At 50.3% G+C, this 21,626-nt stretch overlaps 1 protein-coding gene across 5 annotated transcripts in view; it reads right to left on the reverse strand.

Annotated features, from left to right (window-relative positions):
* LOC145360086 (endothelin-converting enzyme 1-like) overlaps positions 1–21,626 on the reverse strand; it is a 363,484-nt gene that overhangs the window by 96,283 nt on the left and 245,575 nt on the right. For all 5 annotated transcript variants that reach the window (XM_080215036.1, XM_080215038.1, XM_080215037.1 and 2 more), the window contains one exon: positions 8,433–8,571. In XM_080215036.1, the coding sequence (XP_080071162.1) occupies positions 8,433–8,571 (139 nt within the window). The remainder of the gene's footprint in view (positions 1–8,432; positions 8,572–21,626) is intronic.

Genomic DNA, 21,626 nt, shown 5'->3' on the forward strand with positions numbered 1-21,626 from the left:
CTCTGCCCGTTGAAGTGGTGGAGGCTGCCTCGCTAAATATATTTAAGTCACGGGTAGATAGGTTTCTGATAGACAGGGGAATTAAGGGTTATAGGGAGAAAGTGGGAAAGTGGAACTGATCCACTTCAGATCAGCCATGATCTTATTGAATGGCGGGGCAGGCTCGAAGGGCTAGATGGCCGACTCCTGCTCCTATTTCTTATGTTCTTATGAGGCGAGGTTGAATAAATTAGGATTGTTTTCACTGGAAAGATGGAGGCTGAGGGGAGATCGGATAGAAAATGATGAGATAGGGTGGAGAGCCGCAGGCTTTTTTTCCAGGTTGGCTACAAGTGGGCATAGATCTGAGGTGGGAGGGGGTAAGTTTAGGGGGTGACCTGTGAGGAAACTTTCACACAGAGGGCCTGGCACACGCTGCCCAGTGGAGGTGGTGGAAGTAGACACGTTAACAATTTTTAAGGTGTATCGTCACGGTCACATAAACTGGCAGCAAACAGAGGGATAGAAACCGCATATCAGTGCAGACTTGGTGAGCCGCCTGTTCTTGGGATGTATTGGTCTTTGTCAGACAGGTCTACAGCAGAGAAAGAAGCCCTTCTCTTCACCGTGTCTCTGCCTAATCCCATTTCCCAGCACTTAGCCTCTGCACCTTGGCATCGCAAGTACACAACTAAATACTTTTTTAATGTTACGGAGGTCTCTGGCTCCACCACTCCTTCAGGCAGTGAGTTCCAGGCTCCCACCATCAATCATAGAAACCCTACAGTACAGAGAGGCCATTCGGCCCATCGAGTCTGCACCGACCACAATCCCACCCAGGCCCTACCCCCACATCCTGACACATTTACCCACTAATCCCTCTAACCTACACATCTCAGGACACTGAGGGCAATTTTTTTTGTAGCGTGGCCTATCAATCTAACCGGCACATCTTTCATCCTCTGGGTGAAAGGGTTATCTTCTCCCTCACCCTAACCTTTAATCTCTGTCCCCTGGCCATTGATCTACCCACTGAGGGGAAAGCTTTCTTCTTGCTGACTCTATCCATGCGGCCCGAACAGTTCCCCCACACCCCCTCCCCTCCTCACTTTGCAATCTCAGCCAGGGCAGCAGGAGGAAGTGATGCTTACTAATATCCAGCAATCCCTGTAATCCGCAGGGAGTCTGCAACACAGTCTGATTGGGGCAGAAAATACATCACCTTAGGAACAAAACTCAACTGAACGAGGACAATCTCGGCAGATTGAATACCGAGAGATCAATTTTTACACAAAAAAGGTACGAAATGATATATATAGAATCCAAAAAGATTTGGTGGGTCAGAAACTGCGCTCGCCCCAACACCGCGCCCACATTGAAACAGTGGTCGGCGGGATTGATCTGTAGAGACAGTGTCTCTCCATCATTACCAGCCGCAGCATCAGCCCAATTTGCTCCGAAGGTTCTGGGCCAGATTTTCCCACAACGCTGATGAAATCAGCTCTACGTTGACTCACATCCCCCCAGGGACAGGGTTCTCTTCACATTTCTCCCTACACCCACGCTCACTCATTTTTTTTGGATGTTGTGGTGGGTGTGGAACTCGTTTGGGGTGGGAATGAAGCAGGGAAAAAAAAAACATCATGAAACCATCCAGGAAATCGCCCTGTCCTGTATCAAACCCCACCCCGTTCAGTGCGATCGGGGAGAGATTGTCAGGTCGCTCTCTGGGTTCAATCAGCTTCCCAATTCTCTCCTTTCACCCTGAAACTCCAGTAGGATGCTTCAGTTCACTCCCTCCTTCTGTAAGATTCTGCCCACTCCTCACCGGGCACGGGGCATTGCCAAGGGGGTGGGGGGGGGGTCCCGCTGCCACTCTATAGTCAGGATTGGAGGGGGAGGGAGGGAGGCCATCCAGGGGTGTCGGAGCTCTGGGGGGGGGAGGAGGTGAGGAGGGGGAGGGGGTTTCAGGCTGGTCCCGGGCATGCTTGGGGGTGGCCAGCAATTGGGGTATGGGGGTGGGGGTGGGGCTGGCCAGCAATTTCGGCTAGTGGGGGGGCAACTGCACATGTGTTGATCTTGGCGCATGTGCGGTGGCCCACTCTGTGCTATGCTGCCGGCTCTCCAGTGGGAATGGGCCCTACCCACTGATTTTTATTGTAAATCACACTCTGCAGTGCACAGAGTGTGGGAGATCCTTCTCTAAACTCCCACTGAAAAGAAAACAGTGCGATTTACTCCAGTTTTCACTTGAATTCGACGCTTAGGATTTTTTTGGGAGAATGGCTCCCTGGATTTTGAATTCAATAAAAATACCTGGAATTAAGAATCTCCAGATGACCATGAAACCATTGTCGATTGTTGGAAGAACCTACCTGATTCACTAATGTTCTTTAGGGAAGGAAATCTGTCATCCTTACCCAGTCTGGCCTACACGTGACTTTCAGCTGCCTTCTCAAATGACGGAGTGAGCCACACGGTTCAGTTCAAGGGCCATTAGAGATGGGCAATAAATGCAGAGCAACGCCCATCAATAAAAAAAAAGCAAGATCCCACAATCAGATAGTCAGAAAATCTGCCTCAGCTAAATCCAGATTCTTAAAAATATGATTGAATTCATGTTCTCCCATCTGCTGTGGCGGGATTCGAACCCGGGGGTCCCGAAAACATTAGCTGAGTTTCTGGATTAATAGCGACAACAGCATTAGGCCATCACCTCCTCCTGGAAATGGGGAGAATGAAGATATCCGTGAACTGGATTTATTTAAGGTTCGATGTTGGAGGGGGAGTGGAGAAAGAGGCCCTTTGGCCCATCGAGTCTGTACCGAACACAATCCCACCCAGGCCCTACCCCCATATCCCTACATGTTATACCCACTCATCCCTCTAACCTACACATCCCTGGTCACTAAGGGGCAATTTCTTAGCATGGCCAATCAACCTAACCCACACATCTTTGGACTGTGGGAGGAAACCAGAGGAAACCCACGCAGACACGAGGAGAATGTGCCAACTCCACACAGACAGTGACCCGAGCCGGGAATCGAACCCAGGACCCTGGAGCTGTGAAGCAGCAGTGCTAACCACTGTGCTACCGTGCCGCCCTGATTCGGAACAGGCCGTCCTGCCCCTCTCGTCAGATTGAATACCGAAAGATCAATTTTTACATTTAAAGAGAGAGGTACGAAATGATAAATACTGAACCCAAAAAGATTTGGTGGGTCAGAAACTGCGCTCGCTCCGACACCGCGCCCACATTGAAACAGTGGTCGGAGGGATTGATCTGTGAAGACAGTGTCTCTCCATCATTACCAGTCGCAGCATCAGCCCAATTTGCTCCGAAGGTTCTGGGCCAGATTTTCCCACAACGCTGATGAAATCAGCTCTACGTTGACTCACATCCCCCCAGGGACAGGGTTCTCTTCACATTTCTCCCTACACCCACGCTCACTCATTTTTTGTGGATGTTGTGGTGGGTGTGGAACTCGTTTGGGGTGGGAATGAAGCAGGGAAAAAAAACATCATGAAACCATCCAGGAAATCGCCCTGTCCTGTATCAAACCCCACCCCGTTCAGTGCGATCGGGGAGAGATTGTCAGGTTGCTCTCTGGGTTCAATCAGCTTCCCAATTCTCTCCTTTCACCCTGAAACTCCAGTAGGATGCTTCAGTTCACTCCCTCCTTCCGTAAGATTCTGCCCACTCCTCACCGGGCACGGGGCATTGCCAAGGGGGTGGGTGGGGGGGGTCCTGCTGCCACTCTATAGTCAGGATTGGAGGGGGAGGGAGGGAGGCCATTCAGGGGTGTCGGAGCTCTGGGGGGGGGGGGGGGGGAGGAGGTGAGGAGGGGGAGGGGGTTTCAGGCTGGTCCCGGGCATGCTTGGGGGTGGCCAGCGATTGGGGTGTGGGGGTGGGGCTGGCCAGCAATTTCGGCTAGTGGGGGGGCAACTGCACGTGTTGATCTTGGCGCATGTGCGGTGGCCCACTCTGCGCTATGCTGCCGGCTCTCCAGCGGGAATGGGCCCTACCCACTGATTTTTATTGTAAATCACACTCTGCAGTGCACAGAGTGTGGGAGATCCTTCTCTGAACTCCCACTGAAAAGAAAACAGTGCGATTTACTCCAGTTTTCACTTGAATTCGACGCTTAGAATTTTTTTGGGAGAATGGCTCCCTAGATTTTGAATTCAATAATAATATCTGGAATTAAGAATCTCCAGATGACCATGAAACCATTGTCGATTGTTGGAAGAACCTATCTGATTCACTAATGTTCTTTAGGGAAGGAAATCTGCCATCCTTACCCAGTCTGGCCTACACGTGACTTTCAGCTGCCTTCTGAAATGACGGAGTGAGCCACACGGTTCAGTTCAAGGGCCATTAGAGATGGGCAATAAATGCAGAGCAACGCCCATCAATAAAAAAAAAAGCAAGATCCCACAATCAGATAGTCAGAAAATCTGCTTCAGCTAAATCCAGATTCTTAAAAATATGATTGAATTCATGTTCTCCCATCTGCTGTGGTGGGATTCGAACCCGGGGGTCCCCAAAACATTAGCTGAGTTTCTGGATTAATAGCGACAACAGCATTAGGCCATCACCTCCTCCTGGAAATGGGGAGAATGAAGATATCCATGAGCTGGATTTATTTAAGGTTCGATGTTGGAGGGGGAGTGCAGAAAGAGGCCCTTCGGCCCATCGAGTCTGTACCGAACACAATCCCACCCAGGCCCTACCCCCATATCCCTACATATTATACCCACTAATCCCTCTAACCTACACATCCCTGGACACTAAGGGGCAATTTCTTAGCATGGCCAATCAACCTAACCCTGCACATCTTTGGACTGTGGGAGGAAACCCACGCAGACACGAGGAGAACGTGCCAACTCCACACAGACAGCGACCCAAGCCGGGAATCGAACCCAGGACCCTGGAGCTGTGAGGCAGCAGTGCTAACCCACTGTGCTACCGTGCCTTCCCCTCCAAACGGGAGAGGGATGCCAGTTTCTCTTTGGGCTCCGGGAGACAGGAATGGGGAGGCAGCCCGTGACTCTGACTGTTCTACCGCGCTGAAAGTCTGACTGCTTCACAGTTATGATCTGCTGCTGGTGACGCCGTACCGTACAGCGGGTACGCTCAGTACTCCCACAGGGCTGTACAGAGAGAGAGAGAGAGCGTTTCAAAGTTTCATCCTTTTAATTGCCTCACCCTCTGCACAAAGCACTAATAATCACTGAGTGTAATTACTGCTTGGGGACCGCTGCTTTGGACTAAGTTGGAGTTTAATAATGTGCTGTATGATTTACATTGATTAGCGAGTCAAGGGTCACATTTCAATTCTACCAGGTACTGCCCTTAATCACGGGGTGGGAGCGTCCTTGTGTCGAGTGCTCTCGGGAAGATTCTCCTGACTCCGCTCCGGTACACACAAATCCAGGATAGCCTGGAAACCAGGCTTCCCAAGCCAAGCTTCCTTGGCGGCTGTTCGGAAAAATCCACCCCCCCCCCCCCACCAAGGAAATTCCGGGAGCTCGCTGCCCTCTAACCCCCGCTCCCCCTCGTCCCTCCCACTCTGGCTGACTTCCTGGAAGAGCTGATACCCTCTGCAGTAAAGACAGGCGATAGGATTCTAATCACAGAGCCCTACAGGGCAGAAAGAGGCCCTTCGGCCCATCGAGTCTGCACCGAACACAATCCCACCCAGGCCCTACCCCCATATCCCTACATATTGTACCCACTAATCCCTCTAACCTACGCATCCCTGGGCACTAAGGGGCATTTTCTTAGCACGGCCAATCAACCTAACCCGCACATCTTTGGACTGTGGGAGGAAACCGGAGCACCCAGAGGAAACCCACGCAGACACGAGGAGAATGTGCAAACTCCACACAGACAGTGACCCGAGCCGGGAATCGAACACAGGACGCTGGGGCTGTGAAGCAGCAGCGCTAACCCACTGTGCCGCCCCGATTCGGAAAAGGCCGTCCTGCCCCTCAGGGCCTGGGCCACCGTCAAGTTAGATCATGGCTGACCTGTAACCTCACTCCGTTTACCCGGCTTGGTTCTGAAGCTCTTAATACCCCGAGCTGACCAAAAAAATCTAACACTTCTATTTTGAAGTTTTCCACTGGCTGAATCCTCAAGATTTCACCCCGTCACACGGGGGGCAAACACATGGACTGATAGCCACATATCGGGAGTGTGTGATTGTGCTGCAGGTTTTGGTTGAATAGAAAAGCAGCTTGGCAGCTAACAGGTTTTGAGCTTTTGGCCGACGATCCTTTCGCTCCCACCTTCTCGCCAGGACCACTGAATGGCTAATGGAAGGTTCGCCTTCATCTCGTGTTACTGAAAACCTCCGGTTAGACACCATTTAACCGACTGCGTTCAGTTCTGGGCCGCTCACCTCGGAGAGGACGTACTGACCTGGGAGAAGGTGCAGTACAGGCTGACCAACGTCACACTGAAAAGAGTTTACAAAAAAAACGAAGGACATGTTCTGTAGATTAGCCTTCTGTTTCCCTGAGCATTGAAGATTAAGCCATAATCAAATTGAGGTGTTTAAAATATGATGGAAGTGTAAGGGCACTGCAGCCTCACAGGGCCAGGAACCTGAGTTCGATTCCCGGCTCGGGTCACTGTCTGTGTGGGGTTCGCACATTCTCCTCGTGTCTGCGTGGGTTTCCTCCGGGTGCTCCGGTGTCCTCCCACAGTCCAAAGATGTATAGGTTAGGTTGATTGGCCGTGCTAAATGACCCCTTAGTGTCAGTGGGATTAGCTGGGTAAATACGTGGAGTTAGAGGGCATTGGTGAATACTAGAGGGCATAGCCTCAAGATAAGGGGGGGGGGGGGGCAGTTTAGATGGGAGTTGAGGAGGAACTTCTTCACTCAAAGGGTGGTGAATCTCTGGAATTCTCTGCCCGTTGAAGTGGTGGAGGCTGCCTCGCTGAATATATTTAAGTCACGGGTTTCTGATAGACAGGGGAATTAAGGGTTATGGGGAGAAAGTGGGAAAGTGGAACTGATCCACTTCGGATCAGCCATGATCTTATTGAATGGCGGGGCAGGCTCGAAGGGCTAGATGGCCTACTCCTGCTCCTATTTCTTATGTTCTTATGTTCCTGCTCCTATTTCTTATGTTCTTATGTAGAGTTTGCGTGGGATTGTTGTCGGTGCAGACTTGATGGTTTGAATGGTCTCCTTCTGCAGGCATTCTAATGATTCTATTCTATGATTTGATAGGGCAGATAGAGGAAGAAAAAACTATTTTCTCTGGTGAACATCCTTAAGATTAGAGACTGATGCTCAGAGGTGATATCAGGAAAGGCTTAACAAATGGGCCAGGCAGCATATCTGGACCTGTCTCCCTGAAGAGATGCTGAGACTCAGTCAGTGAAAATTTCATAGTGGAAGCAATAGATTTTTGTAAGGTTAAATGGTGGAAACAGAATCTTCAATTTTTATTTGGTTTGATTTTGATTTGATTTGGTTTATTATCGTCACATGTATCAGTAGATAGTGAAGAGTATTATTTCTTGTGCTATGCAGACAAAGCATACTGTTCATAGAGAAGGAGAGGAGAGTGTGCAGAATGTAGTGTTCCAGTCATGACTAGGGTGCAGAGAAAGATCAACTTAATGCCAGGTGGGTCCATTCAAAGGTTTGACGGCAGCCGGGAAGAAGCTGGTGACCTCAGACTTTTCCCGACGGAAGAACCATAGAACCCTACAGTGCAGAAAGAGGCCCTTCGGCCCATCGAGTCTGCACCGAATACAATCCCACCCAGGCCCTACCCCCATATCCTACATATTGTACCCACTAATCCCTCTAACCTACACATCCCTGGACACTAAGGGGCAATTTCTTAGCAAGGCCAATCGACCTAACCCGCACATCTTTGGACTGTGGGAGGAAACCGGAGTACCCGGAGGAAACCCACGCAGAAACGAGGAGAATGTGCAAACTCCACACAGACAGTGACCTGAGCCGGGAATCGAACCCAGGACCCTGGAGCTGTGAAGCAGCAGTGCTAACCCACTGTGCTACCGTGCCGCCCAAGAAGGTGGAAGAGAGAATGTCGATGTCGGGGGTCCTTAATTAAGCTGGCTGCTTTGCCCAAGGCAATGGGACGTGTAGACAGAGTCAATGGATGGCTGGTTTGAGTGATGGATTGGGCTACGCTCACGACCCTTTGTAGTTTCTAGTCGATAGGTTCTTGATAAACAAGGGGGTGAAGGTGAAGGGGGGAGGGGGGAGATAGGCAGGCATGTGGAGTTGACGGAGCGGGCCTGAGGGGGCTAAATGGCCTACTTTTAATTCGTACATCAGTGTGTCATAGAACCAGGTTGGGTAAATGGAGTTCGGATGCAGATTAGCATTGGTGGACGGCTGGTTCGATTTCCTAGGGCCTGTTTCTAACTGCAGTCATTCCATTCCGGAGTCAACACTTACTTCCATATTTATAAGCCAGTGCAAGGATGCTGGAGAACAGCAACACAGCAATAACGATAACCACAACAAGGAGGCACTTCTCCAGGTGGGTCCGGTCAGTCCAGCAGCCTTTCAAACCATTGGACTTTCTGAAGTTCAGCTGGGGAAATGAAAAAAAACAAGAGAAACAAGTAAATGAAATTGTCTGTCACCTCATCAAGTACGTTGAAGACACAACGAGGAAGGTGGACAGCTCAACGCACCGCTAACGGGTCTCTTGCGGTTGCATTGAGGTAAGTTATGATTGGAGGGTGGGGGGGTGTTAGGGATCCCTTTTAATTCATTCAGTGGGCATCACTCTGCCCTTGTGAAGGTGGTGGAGAACTGCCTTCTGGAAGCACTGCAGCTCCTGGGGCGCACCCACAGTGCTGTATTTTTACCCAGCGACAGTGAAGGATGACGATATATTTCCAAGCCAGGATGGTGAGTGACTTGGAGTGGGAACCCCCAGGTATCTGCTACTCTTGTCCTTCTGGATGGTAGTGGCCGTGGGTTTAGGAGGTGCTGCCCGAGGAATCCTGATGAGTTCCCGCAGCGTATCTTGGAGATCGTACATGCCACTCTGCGTCGGTGGCGGAGGAAGTGGGTGTTTGTGGGTCACAGAATCCAGAAAGAGGCCCTTCGGCCCATCGAGTCTGCACCGAACACAATCCCACCCAGGCCCTAGCACCATATCCCGACATATTATACCTACTAATCCCTCTAACCCAAACACCCCAGGACACTAAGGGGCAATTTTAGCATGGCCAATCAATCTAACAACCTGCACATCTTTGCCTGGTGGGAGGAAACCCACACAGACACGAGGAGAATGTGCAAACTCCACACTGACAGTGACCCGAGCCGGGAATCGAACCCAGGTCCCTGGAGCTGTGAAGCAGCAGTGCTAACCACCGTGCCGCCCTAACCCACTGTGCTACCGTGCCAATCAAGTGGGCTGCTTTGTCCTGGATGGTGTCAAGTCTCTTGAGTGTTGTTGGAGCTGCACCCATCCAGGCAAATGGAGAGTATTCCATCACACTCCATTGTGTCCTTGTAGATGGTGCACAGGCTTTGGGGAAACATAAGAAACACAAGAAATAGGAGCAGGAGTCGGCCACCTAGCCCTTCGAGCCTGCCCCGCCATCCAATAAGATCATGGCTGATCTGAAGTGGATCAGTTCCACTTTCCCACTTTCTCCCCCATAACCCTTAATCCCCCTGTCTATCAGAAACCTATCTACCCGTGACTTAAATATATTCAGTGAGGTAGCCTCCACCACTTCGATGGGCAGAGAATTCCAGAGATTCACTCACCAGTTGGGGAGTCTGGGGTGAGTTACTCTCTGCAGGGTTCCCAGCATCTGACCTGCACTGGTAGCCACAATATGGCTGGTCCAGTTCAGTTTCTGGTGAATGGTAACCCCCAGGATGGGAATTCAGTGATGGTTACAACCACTGAACGCCAAGGGAATTTTACCCTAGCGCGGACAGCTGAGTGAAAGCCTCATGTTAAAGAGAAATAAATCACTGCATTATTTAATGTCTTCCACAACAACTGGCCAACTGGAAGCTAAATACAGACAGTAAGGACTTTCTGAAGTGCAGTCCCTGTGAAGTCAGGCACACAACAGACAACTCGCACACACTGCCAAAAAACCCACAAACAAACCAGACGTAGAGTGAGGAGTAAACATTGATCGGAAGACAGGAAAGATATAGCAGATGCTGCAAATCTGAGAATACGCTGCAGGTTTGGCAGCGTCTCCGGAGAGAGAGAGTTAATGTTGAGTCTTCAGAGATAAAGGAGGTATGAAATGTAACGGGTTTTTAACTCCACTGAAGGAAGGGTGAAGGGAGGGAGGCAGATGGACCAAGGGGAACAAGGGGGAGATGGAGGGAGAGATTCAACGGCAAAGAGGTTGCAATATGAGATTCAAGCACAAAGTCTACACGAAGATTCTCACCATTATTCCACTGGGATCAAAGCTTTATAATGGGAATGCCGATAGCAGGACTCTTTGGGGTTAACAAATTGTCCCGAAATTAGACCTCCCTTAATCTGGCGCACACGTATAATTCTCTAAATTTGCAACCCCTTTATTGTGGAGTCCAAGAGGCGTAGACAAAAGTCGTAGGTAGGAGGAGGGTTGGAATGAGGCACTCACTGAGTGTTAGAATGGACGGCGCGGGCTTGTAGGGCCGAAGGGCCTGTTTCTTGTGCTGTGCTGTTCTTTTGTTCACTCAGAGGGTAGTAAGGGCGTGGAATGCCCTGCCTGCAGCGGTTGTGGACTCGCCAACTTTGAGGGCGTTCAAATGGTCAGTGGATAGACATATGGATAACATTGGAATAGTTTAGGTTAGAGGGTCATTAGATTGGTTCCACTGGTCGGCGCAACATCGAGGGCCTGTACTGCGCTGTAATGTTCTATGTTCGAGGGCCAACTATTAACAATAAATATTAGAGGTCAGTTGTTGGAGCTCCCATTGCTAAATTCCCATGAATCCAATGACCCTTGTCTCACTCTACTCAATGTCAAGAGGTTTTGACCATGTCTGCTCACGACTTGGGCACCTTGATGCTGTGAAGGCACCTTGAAGGCAGTGCCAGCCTTCTTGTCCTGCTCCCTGCCCATGCCCTGCCCTCTTTCACTCTCCCTCTCCCCCCCCCATACCCCACGCACCAGCCTCCTGGCTTCCCCAGCCCGCCGAGGGGCATCTCTCCTCCTCACCGACGGAGAATAGACGAAGCCGCAGGGAAATAAGGCAGCTTTTCAAGAGATTATTGGAACTGTGCCCATAAGGACCACACGCTGAAAGTTTGTATATAGAGAGATCACACAGTGAAGATTTTATCAGATGTGGCTACTGAGACACAAGGGAGATGTTCAACTTCTGGAGAGGGCGCAGGGAGGAGGCAGGAGGCTGGCCTTAACATCAGGGCTTATGTCATGTAGATCACTGACAAACATCAGGTCAGAAATGAGAGCTGGTACAGTGGCACAATGGTTAGCACTGCTGCCTCACAGCACCAGGGAGCCAGGTTCGATTCCCGGCCTCAGATGACTGTGTGGATTCTGCATAGAGCTCTGAGGATGAATGGTTTATATCTGAATGAAATGCTTTTGAAGCATTTAAATTTTACTTTCAATATCTCCTTTCTCTTTTTGGACTCTTGTTAGCGACAGTTGGTTAGTCTCAGCAGCAGCTCCTGAATCCCTATCATAGGGTATGTATTCCTGATATTCCTATTGGGATGGCACAGTGGTTAGCACTGCTGACTCACAGCGCCAGGGACCCAGGTTCGATTCCTGGCTTGGGTCAGTGTGTGTGTATGTGTGTGTGTGTGTGTGTGTGTGTGTGTGTGTGTGTGTGGAGTTTGCACATTCTCCCCATGTCGGCGTGGGTTTCCAATGGGTGCTCCGGTTTCCTGCCACAGTCTGAAAGACGTGCTGGTTAGGGTGCATTGGCCGTGCTAAATTCTCCCTCGGTGTACCCAAACAGGCGCCGGAGTGTGGCGACTAAGCCAATTTCACAGTAACTTCAGTGCAGCGTGAATGGCCTCTTTCCGCACTGCAGGAATTCCATGACCTGTCGCTCAAGAGTTGCCTGGCGGTGATCACTCTGGGTCGGAGGAGAGGTGGGGGAAATCAGTCTGTTGTTTCTGATGCACATTCTGCTTCAGAAATATTAAACTGAACTCAGAAAACTCCACATGCCTCCTCGCTTTATGGTGCCTGACAGGAGCCATAGAGACCAATGGAGGGACACGTAACCAAGTTTAGTTTGTTCCTGGGGAATTTGAACCAAGACGGGTCAAAAAAAAATTGGCAAAGGGTTTTCAATTTATTCTCCCATGGGATGTGGGCATCAGTGGCTAGGCCTGCATTTACTACCCATTTTAAAGAGGCATTTAAGATTCACGCACATTGCTGTGACTCTGGAGAGGTAGGCCAGACCATGCCAAGACAGCTGATTTCCTTCCCTAAAGCACATCAGTGAACCAGATGGGTTTTTGCAACGATCTGCGACAGTTTCACGGTCACCTGTGACTCTGTGATCACAGAGAGCAGCTTTCAAATCCAGATTTTGATTAATTGAATTTAAATTCCTCCAATTGCTGTGGTGGGATTTGAACCTGTGTCCCCAGAGCGTTAGTCTGGGCCCCTGGGTTATGAATAGGGTCTGTCAGCTGCAATTAAGTATATTCCTGGAGGTTCCATCCCATGATTTGCTCCCTACACTCCAGCCATTAGTTGGCCAACACATTCAGTGTTGTGACGCACTGCCTTCCTACGCCATCTGGAAAGCTAAAAGATCCATTATGCAATTGGATGTTGCTTGATTATCAACCAACCAACCATCTTCCCCCATTTTTAATAATGTTTTTATCTGAGTAATGCTCAAAGAAAATATTTTTAAAAAATCTTTTCAATGTCGCGATGATTTTACTCCAGGGTTGCACACAGCATTGTCCTGGAGAATGATCCTAGTGTCCTATAGAATGAAAGGAGGCCATTCAGCCCATCTGCACCTACCACAATTCCATCCAGGCTCTATCCCTGTAACCCCACGCTGGTCTCCCTGACACTAAGGGGCAATTTAGCACGGCCAATCCATCCAAGCAGCTTACTTTGGAGGAAACCCACGCAGACATGGGGAGAATGTACCGCTTCCACACAGTCATTGTCCCGAGCCGGGAATCGAATCCGCGTCCCTGGCGCTGTGAGGCAGCAATGCTAACCACTGTGCCACCATGCCACCCTCTTTGACCTTCAATTTCCAGAGGGTGGACAATGCTCATTACTGATCCAGTAACATCACCGCCCTCTTCCCCCAGGCGTCCTCCAATTGCCTGCTAATGGCAACGGTTTCTCCTGGTCAGCTCTGTCTCCTTGCACATGTAGATGTGTTTCTCACCTTTGCCTCTGACTTTCAGGTCCTTTCTCCTTAAACTTCCAAGAACAAAGAAAGTTACAGCACAGGAACAGGCCCTATGGCCCTCCAAGCCTACACCGACCACGCTGCCCGACTCAATTAAAATCCCACATCCTTCCGGTGAGCATATCCCTCCATTCCCATCCTATTCACCTTCTTCTCCAGGAGCTTCTCTCCATCTACCCGAACAGTTCTCTTGAATGCCATGAAAATTTGGATCAAAATGATCGCCTAACCTGCTGAATTTGAAGGAGCGAGGCCAGAATCTATTGCCTATCCCTGATCGACTTTGAAGAGGGGCTAAAGAGCCGCCATCTTGAACCATGACAGTCCATGTGGTGCAGGTACACCCATAGCGCTGTTAGGAAGCGATGGTGGGGGGTGGGAGTCTACAATTTGGACCCAGGGATAGAGATGGGACACCCAACAGAATTAGGGTGGCGTGCGAGGCGGAGAAGAGCGTGCAGGCGATGGCATTCCCACGTACTGCTCTCCTTTGTCCTTGGAGACAACAGGATCCTGGAAACATTGAGCTGAATTCAACACAACACTCCCTCCAAAGCTCAGGTGTCTTTAATACTGTGTGGTGCCCAGGGTGAAATACAATACTCCAGGTGTGGCCTAATCTTTTGCATAGCTGTATAATAACATTCATTTCCTCTGTTTGAAAGGCTAATTCCATTCGCCTTTTAGATTATTTTCTGTTCTGTTTTGAGACATTTAACAATCTTTAAATCTGGACTGCGAAGGTTTCTTTGGACCCCCGTTCTTTCTGGCTTTCCAACATTTTTCAAAATCCAAAATGGATGATCTCACAGTGTGCACTGAAATCCATTTGCCCGACATCTCTTCCATCCACTAATATCTGTTTGTTATTTTATATTTCCATCTGCACTGCTTACAACGTGGCACAGTGGGTTAGCACTGCTGCTTCCCAGCTCCAGGGTCCTGGGTTCGATTCCCGGCTCGGGTCACTCTCTGTGTGGAGTTTGCACATTCTCCTCGTGTCTGCGTGGGTTTCCTCCGGTTTCCTCCCACAGTCCAAAGATGTGCGGGTTAGGTTGACTGGCCATGCTAAGAAATTGCCTCTTAGTGTCCAGAATAGCTGAGGTTAGAGGGATTAGTGGGTATAATAATGTAGGGATATGGGGGTAGGGCCTGGGTGGGATTGCGTTCGGTGCAGACTCGATGGGCTGAAGGGCCTCTTTCTGCACTGTAGGGTTCTATGGTCTTTCAGATGAGACATAAATAAAAAGAAATTAAACGCCACTGACCTTTACACCAGCAGGAAGCTTGGCTCTCTATCGCCCGTGTGTCTAATGCAGTGAGGCTTCGACACTGAAACCCTCTCCGGGGGTTAGCTAGAGGAAGAATCGTGCACAAAACGCCCGCCTTCCGTCTTCGCCTCTGACAAAGCGGGGCGGCTAACGCACCGTGGGCATTCTTGCGCAGGCAATAATGCTTTCACTATTGACTCCGCACTAGACCCCGCGTTGGCCCCAAGGACTCAAAATTGCTCAGACTTCCTGCTCTGGGTCACATAAACACCTCCACGTTCCAATAACAACTACGTTCGTGAGGTATTTCACTGATTTCCCCACACCCCCAGCAACTCGCGAGCAACGCCATGGGCCACAATGCAAGAAAATACCTCGAAGCTTCTGAGCTCAAGAAAATCCATTCCAACAGCAACAAACTGTGAGCCTGGGGTGTAATACACAGCACCTGTCTACACACATGTAAATCTTAGCCTCCACCTGACCCACAGCCCGTACTCATTACTCCTTTATTTAGCATTCGATACTCGATCTGACGTCACTGAAAACTCGATCCCCTCATTGTTCTCAGGAAAAAGTAGAACAGACAAACCTCCGATTGCCAATCGGTTCCGTGGCGCTACCTGAAGCTGAACAAGGGGGGGGGGGCTTGCCCACTACCCTGGCTGCTTGAGGTAGACAGTTTCAACTACCCCCCCCACGCCAGCGAGCATCATCTGGGCTGACTCCTCCAAGTAGTACCAAGGGAGTGCCGCACTGCCGCAGGTTTCCGGATGAGATACTAAACCCCACCGGATGTACATAAAAGATCCCATGGGGGCCATTCGAAATTTCGCCCCACTGACCTGACCAATGCCCAATCAAAATAACTTCAAAACAAACGTTATTTACTGCAGACAATAAGAGACAGTGGCACAGCGGTTAGCGCTGCTGCCTCACGGCGCCAAGGTCCAGGGTTCGATTCCAGCTTCGGGCGATTGTCTGCGTGCAATTTGTGCGTCCTTCCTGCATCTGCGTGGGTTTCCTCCCACTGTCCAAAGCTGTGCGGGTTAGGGGAGGTGGATTGGTCACGCATGGGGTTACAGAGATAGGATGGGAGAGTGGGGCCTCGGCAGAGTGCAGACTTGATGGGCCGAATGGCCTCCTTCTGCCCTTGTAGGGATTCTTTGGAGACATACAGTCAAAAGCTTATCAGATCAGATTTGCAAGAACATCAAAAGGAACAACAATTTATGCTGCATGAGGGGTGGTTGCTGATTGGCTGGCAAGAGGACTCGTATTAGTAAAGGCATGAAGAATGCACCAGGGAACAGTTAACTGCCAAGACTTTCTTTAAATGAAAACCAAGCATGTTGTCTGAGTGGTCAAGTCATTGCCATGGGGGACTGCACCCCCACACTCCCCTTCCCCCCAAGCTTTTGTCGTTCTGAAAAAGGCACAAACGTGCGGAAATGTTCTTTCTTTCAATGCGCACCTTGATATCTTAAATTCACCAGGGCTCTTCCTGCAGCCAACAGAGATCAGAAGGTCCAGATAGCAAAGGCACAGAAGAAGCTTCGAGTCCGAGATTAACAGAGAGAACACGCTCACACCTTGCACCTTGTTCAATGAAACAAAAACTTGGGCGTCCGTGGCAAATGTTTCCACCAATCAGAGGTGACCTGCCCCATCTGAGTTTAAGACAACCTGGCGGTTAACTGCTCCCTGGTGTACTCTCCACGACAATGCCACCGACCAATCAGCAGCCTCTCCTTGTGCGTTATTAAGTTGTTTGTTCCCTTTGAGATTTGGTACTCTTGTGAATCTGTCCTGTTGAGTGCAAGACGAAATGCTTCGACAGCATGTCTCTTTTCATTCAAGCAATGCTCAGGCTCTGCACTCGCAAACGACTATCTCGCTGCTGTTTTAAGTGAGCTTGCGGTGTGCAGAACGCTGGTGGTCATTACAACCACGATTGCATTTCGCAAGCACTCCACTGATCGCGATGTTGTTTGGGATGTCCTGGGGTTGCGCAAATTGTTATTTCCTTCATCGCCAGAAAAGCAGGTAACACACCAATGGTGCGAGCTGCAATATTATTCAGCAGGAACTTGGTGTTTCTGTACTGTTAAGGCAATGATGACAGTACACAGACTCTTAACAGTAATGTTAAATGGAAGCAAGGACAATGCTGATTCCGTGAGGAATAGTTCATAAGATATCGGAGCAGAGTTAGGCTCATCGAATACCCTCCGCCATGGCTGATACGCTCCTCATCCCCATTCTCCTGCCTCTTCCCCTTCAACCCATTACCAATTAAAAATCTGTCCAAGTCCTCCTCAAATTTACTCACTTTTCCCAGGATCTGCCACACTTTGGGGTAGGGAATTCACAATCCTTCGGGATTTCTCCTGTTTCAATTTTGCTACCCCTTATCCTAACCTCTCATCCTGGAAGGTCCCACCAGCGGAAGCATCCGTCCCACGTCCACTTTGTCCACACCTTTTGTCATCTTGTACACCTCGAGCTGATCTCCCCCCTCAATTCTTCTAAATTCCAGAGAGTATAGGCCTAAGTTGTTCAATCTCTCTTCACACGACAAACCCCCTCATCTCTGGAGTCAATCCCGTAAATTTTCCTTCCGCTTTTTCACCATTCATCCGTCAAGTTCAAAGGTCAACAGGAAGAGGGTAGCCACTGGGTGGTCAGGTGGGAGGGAGGTTTCCAGGGAAGGTGAACCTTGGCCAGACCGAGTGATGGAGGAGAGGGGTGGGTGGGGGGCCTCTCCTGCCTCGCAAATATCAGCCGAGTGTCTCATGACCCAAGATGATCCGATTTGCCAGAGACCCTCACAAGATAAGGGCCTTCAGGGGATCTGGGGGTAGATTGAAGATATTTGGGTTGCCAACAATGTACTCTATCCTAAAGAGATGAACGCACATCCCGGAATCTTCAATTCAATCAGGATGTTCTGGCTGCCGACAGAAACTGGAAGGCCCAAACGTCAAAGACACAAAGGGGTCATCTTGGGTTTGAGGTTTGCGACTGTCCCGACCGTTAACACAAGGCCCTCGGCAGAGAGAAGCCACTAACCCAGTTAAATACCCAGGAAACTCCAGCGATTCCAGTGCCAGCAATGGAAGGCAGAAGGAACGCCCACCCGGACATTAACGGGGAAACATCCGCCACGCCTCAGACACGTCACACATCCGTGTCTCACTCGAGGCCTGTAACAAAGTCAGGTGACTTTGTTCACTCTCAGGCTGAGGGATCTACTTAACACGGGGCGGGGGGGGGAGAGGGTGGGGAGATTGGGGCAGGGGGGCAGATAGGGGAGGGTAAGAGCGGGTGAGGGAAAGGGCGGCGAGACTGGGGGGGGGAGGGCGGTGAGACTTGGGGGGGGGAGGGCGGCGAGACTGGGGGGGGGAGGGCGGCGAGACTTGGGGGGGGGGAGGGCGGCGAGACTGGGGGGGGGAGGGCGGCGAGACTTGGGGGGGGAGGGCGGCAAGACTGGGGGGGGAGGGCGGCGAGACTTGGGGGGGGAGGGCGGCGAGACTGGGGCGGGGGGGAGGGCGGCGAGACTGGGGCGGGGGGGGAGGGCGGCGAGACTGGGGCGGGGGGGAGGGCGGCGAGACTGGGGCGGGGGGGAGGGCGGCGAGACTGGGGCGGGGGGGGAGGGCGGCGAGACTGGGGCGGGGGGGAGGGCGGCGAGACTGGGGCGGGGGGGAGGGCGGCGAGACTGGGGGGGGGAGGGCGGCGAGACTGGGGGGGGGAGGGCGGCGAGACTGGAGGGGGGAGGGCGGCGAGACTGGGGGGGGCGGAGGGTGGCGAGACTTGGTGGGGGGAGGGCGGCGAGACTGGGGGGCAGGGCAGCGAGACTGGGGGGGGGCAGGGCAGCGAGACTGGGGGGGGGGAGGGCGGCGAGACTGGGGGGGGGGGGAGGGGAGACTGGGGGGGGGAGGGCGGCGAGACTGGGGGGAGGCATTGAGGTGTCTGATCAGCCATGATTGTACTGAATGGCAGAGCAGGCTCGATGGGCTGAATGGCCTACTCCTGGCCCTATAGTAGCTCAGATCTTCCCAAAGTCTTTTGTAGCCAAAAAATCAATGATAGAGTAGGAAACGAGACAGCGGGTTTGAGGATAAGCAACGTCTCACAAGGAGCAGTGAGTAACTGTTTCCTCAGCACTGGATGAAGGATAAATATTGATCCCCCCACAGCTGGGAGAACACTGGAAATCTGAAATAAAAACCTCAGCAGGTCCTTCAGTGTCTGCGGAGAGAGGGAAACAGGGGCTGACAAATTGAGGACACTAACATTCTTCTTCATAGAACATTCCAGCGCAGTACAGGCCCTTCGGCCCTCGATGTTGCACCGACCAGTGGAACCAATCTAATGACCCTCTAACCTAAACTATTCCAATGTTATCCAGATGCCTATCCACTGACCATTTGAACGCCCTTAAAGTTGGCGAGTCCACAACTGCTGCAGGCAGGGCATTCCACGCCCTTACTGCCCTCTGAGTAAAGAGCCTACCTCTGACATCCCTCCTATAATTACCACCCCTCAATTTAAAGCTATGTCTTCGGAACGCTTCTATTCTGAAGCAGAGTACTACTGGGCTTGACACGTTAACTCAGTCTCTCTCTGTAACTACCTTCAGAGTTTTTCCAGCACTTTCTGTTCTTACGCCAAGGTGAAGGTCTGTAAAGATGTGCAGCTATATTCCCCCAGGTGAGATTCAGCCAACATTTGTGTTGGGATTGGGTGGGATTTGAGTAACAGAGGTAGGTTGGATTTTGACACTGGCCTCTCATGTGGTAATGCCATTATCCCCATCTCTCCAAAGTTTACTTTCCAGTCAGAGATGTACTCTCCGCTCTGCCCTGGCAAACTGAAGTCCAGTAAGAAATCTCACACCAGGTTAAAGTCCAACAGGTTTATTTGGTAGCATGAGCTTTTGGAACGTCACCCCTTCTTCAGGTGAGCTCTAACTTTCACCAAACAATTCAGTAAGGATAGGCAACAACACCTCCTCCACGATCATCCTCAACACCGGTGCCCCACGAGGCTGTGTTCTCAGCCCCCTGCTACACTCCTTATACACGAGTGTGTGGCCAAATTCCCCTCCAACCTGATTTTCAAGTTTGCTGATGACACCACCGTAGTGGGTCGGATCTCAAACAATGATGAGACAGAGTACAGGAATGAGATAGAGAATCTGGTAAACTGGTGCGATGACAATAATCTCTCCCTCAATGTCAACAAAACAAAAGAGATTGTCATCGACTTCAGGAAGCATAAAGGAGAACATGCCCCTGTCTACATCGTAAAAAGTCTGACAACACCAGGTTTTAGTCCAACCTATTTATTTGATAATATACTCACAAGCTTTCGGGGTTACCCCCTTCGTCAGGTGAATGGAGAGTTCTGGCCTCAGACAGAGCATATAAAGCACAGACAGTTTAGAGACTGTCTGTGCTTTATATGCTCTGTCTGAGGCCAGAACTCTCCATTCACCTGACGAAGGGGGTAACCCCGAAAGCTTGTGAGTATATTATCAAATAAATAGGTTGGACTAAAACCTGGTGTTGTCAGACTTTTTACTGTGTTTATGCCAGTCCAACGCCGGCATACCCACATCCTGTCTACATCAACAGGGATGAACTAGAAAGGGTCGAGAGCTTCAGGTTTTTAGGTGCCCAGATCACCAACAACCTGTCCTGGTCCCCCCCATGCCAACACTATAGTTAAGAAAGCCCACCAACACCTCTACTTTCTCAGAAGATGAAGGAAATTTGCTACGATTCTCACCAACTTTTACAGATTCACCATAGAAAGCATTCTTTCTGGTTGTATCACAGCTTGGTATGGGCTCCTGCTCTGCCCAAGACCACAAGAAACTATAAGGGTTGTGAATGTAGCCCAATCCATCACGCAAACCAGCCTCCCATCCATTGAGTCTGTCTACACTTCCCACTGCCTCGGCAAAGCAGCCAGCACAATTAAGGACCTCACTCACCCTGGACATATCCTTTTCCACTTTTTTCCATCAGAAAAAGATACAAAGTTCTGATGTCACCTACCAGCCAACTCAAAAACAGCTTCTTCCCTGCTGCATCAGACTTTTGAATGGACCTACCTTGCACTAAGTTGATATTTCTGTACTGTAACACTACATTCTGCACTCTCTCCTTTCCTTCTCTATGAGCAGTATTTGTGCGCAAGAAACAATACTTTTCACTGTATAGTAATACAAACATTGAATACAGGAGTTAGAATGTCTTGTTGAAGTTGTACAAGGCATTGGTAAGGCCACACTTGGAATACTGTGTACAATTCTGGTCACCCTATTAGAGAAAGGATATTATTAAACTAGAAAGAGTGCAGAAAAGATTTACGAGGATGCTACCGGGACTTGATGGATGGATTTATAAGAGGCTGAATAGACTGGGACTTTTTCCTTTGGAGAGAAAAGGAGGCTAAGGGACAATCTTATAGAGGTCTATAAAATAATGAGGGGCACAGATCAGCTAGATAGTCAATATCTTTTCCCAAAGGTAGGGGGTCCAAAACTAGAGGGCATAGGTTTAAGGTGAGAGGGGAGAGAAAGAAAAGTGTTCAGAGGGGCAGTTTTTTCACACAGAGGGTGGTGAGTGTCTGGAACAAGCTGCCAGAGGTAGTAGTAGAGGGGGCTACAATTTTGTCTTTTAAAAAGTTACATGAGTTCGATGGCTATAGAGGGATATGGGCGAAATGCGGACAATTTGGACTAGCTGAGGGGTTTATAAAAAAGGGTGGCATGGACAAGTTGGGCTGAAGGGCCTGCTTCCATGCTGTAAACCTTATGACTCTGTGACAATAATAAATCAAATCAATTACAAACAGCCAGGAAATGTTGCTTAGTACAAAACACAATGAGGCTCAGGAATTTGGGCGTGCCCATTTTTTGGCACAGGGTGACTGACGGTGGTCAGTTGGG

The sequence above is a fragment of the Carcharhinus amblyrhynchos genome, chromosome 30 (assembly GCF_965287045.1).
Source record: "Carcharhinus amblyrhynchos chromosome 30, sCarAmb.v2.hapA, whole genome shotgun sequence".
NCBI lineage: Eukaryota > Metazoa > Chordata > Chondrichthyes > Carcharhiniformes > Carcharhinidae > Carcharhinus > Carcharhinus amblyrhynchos.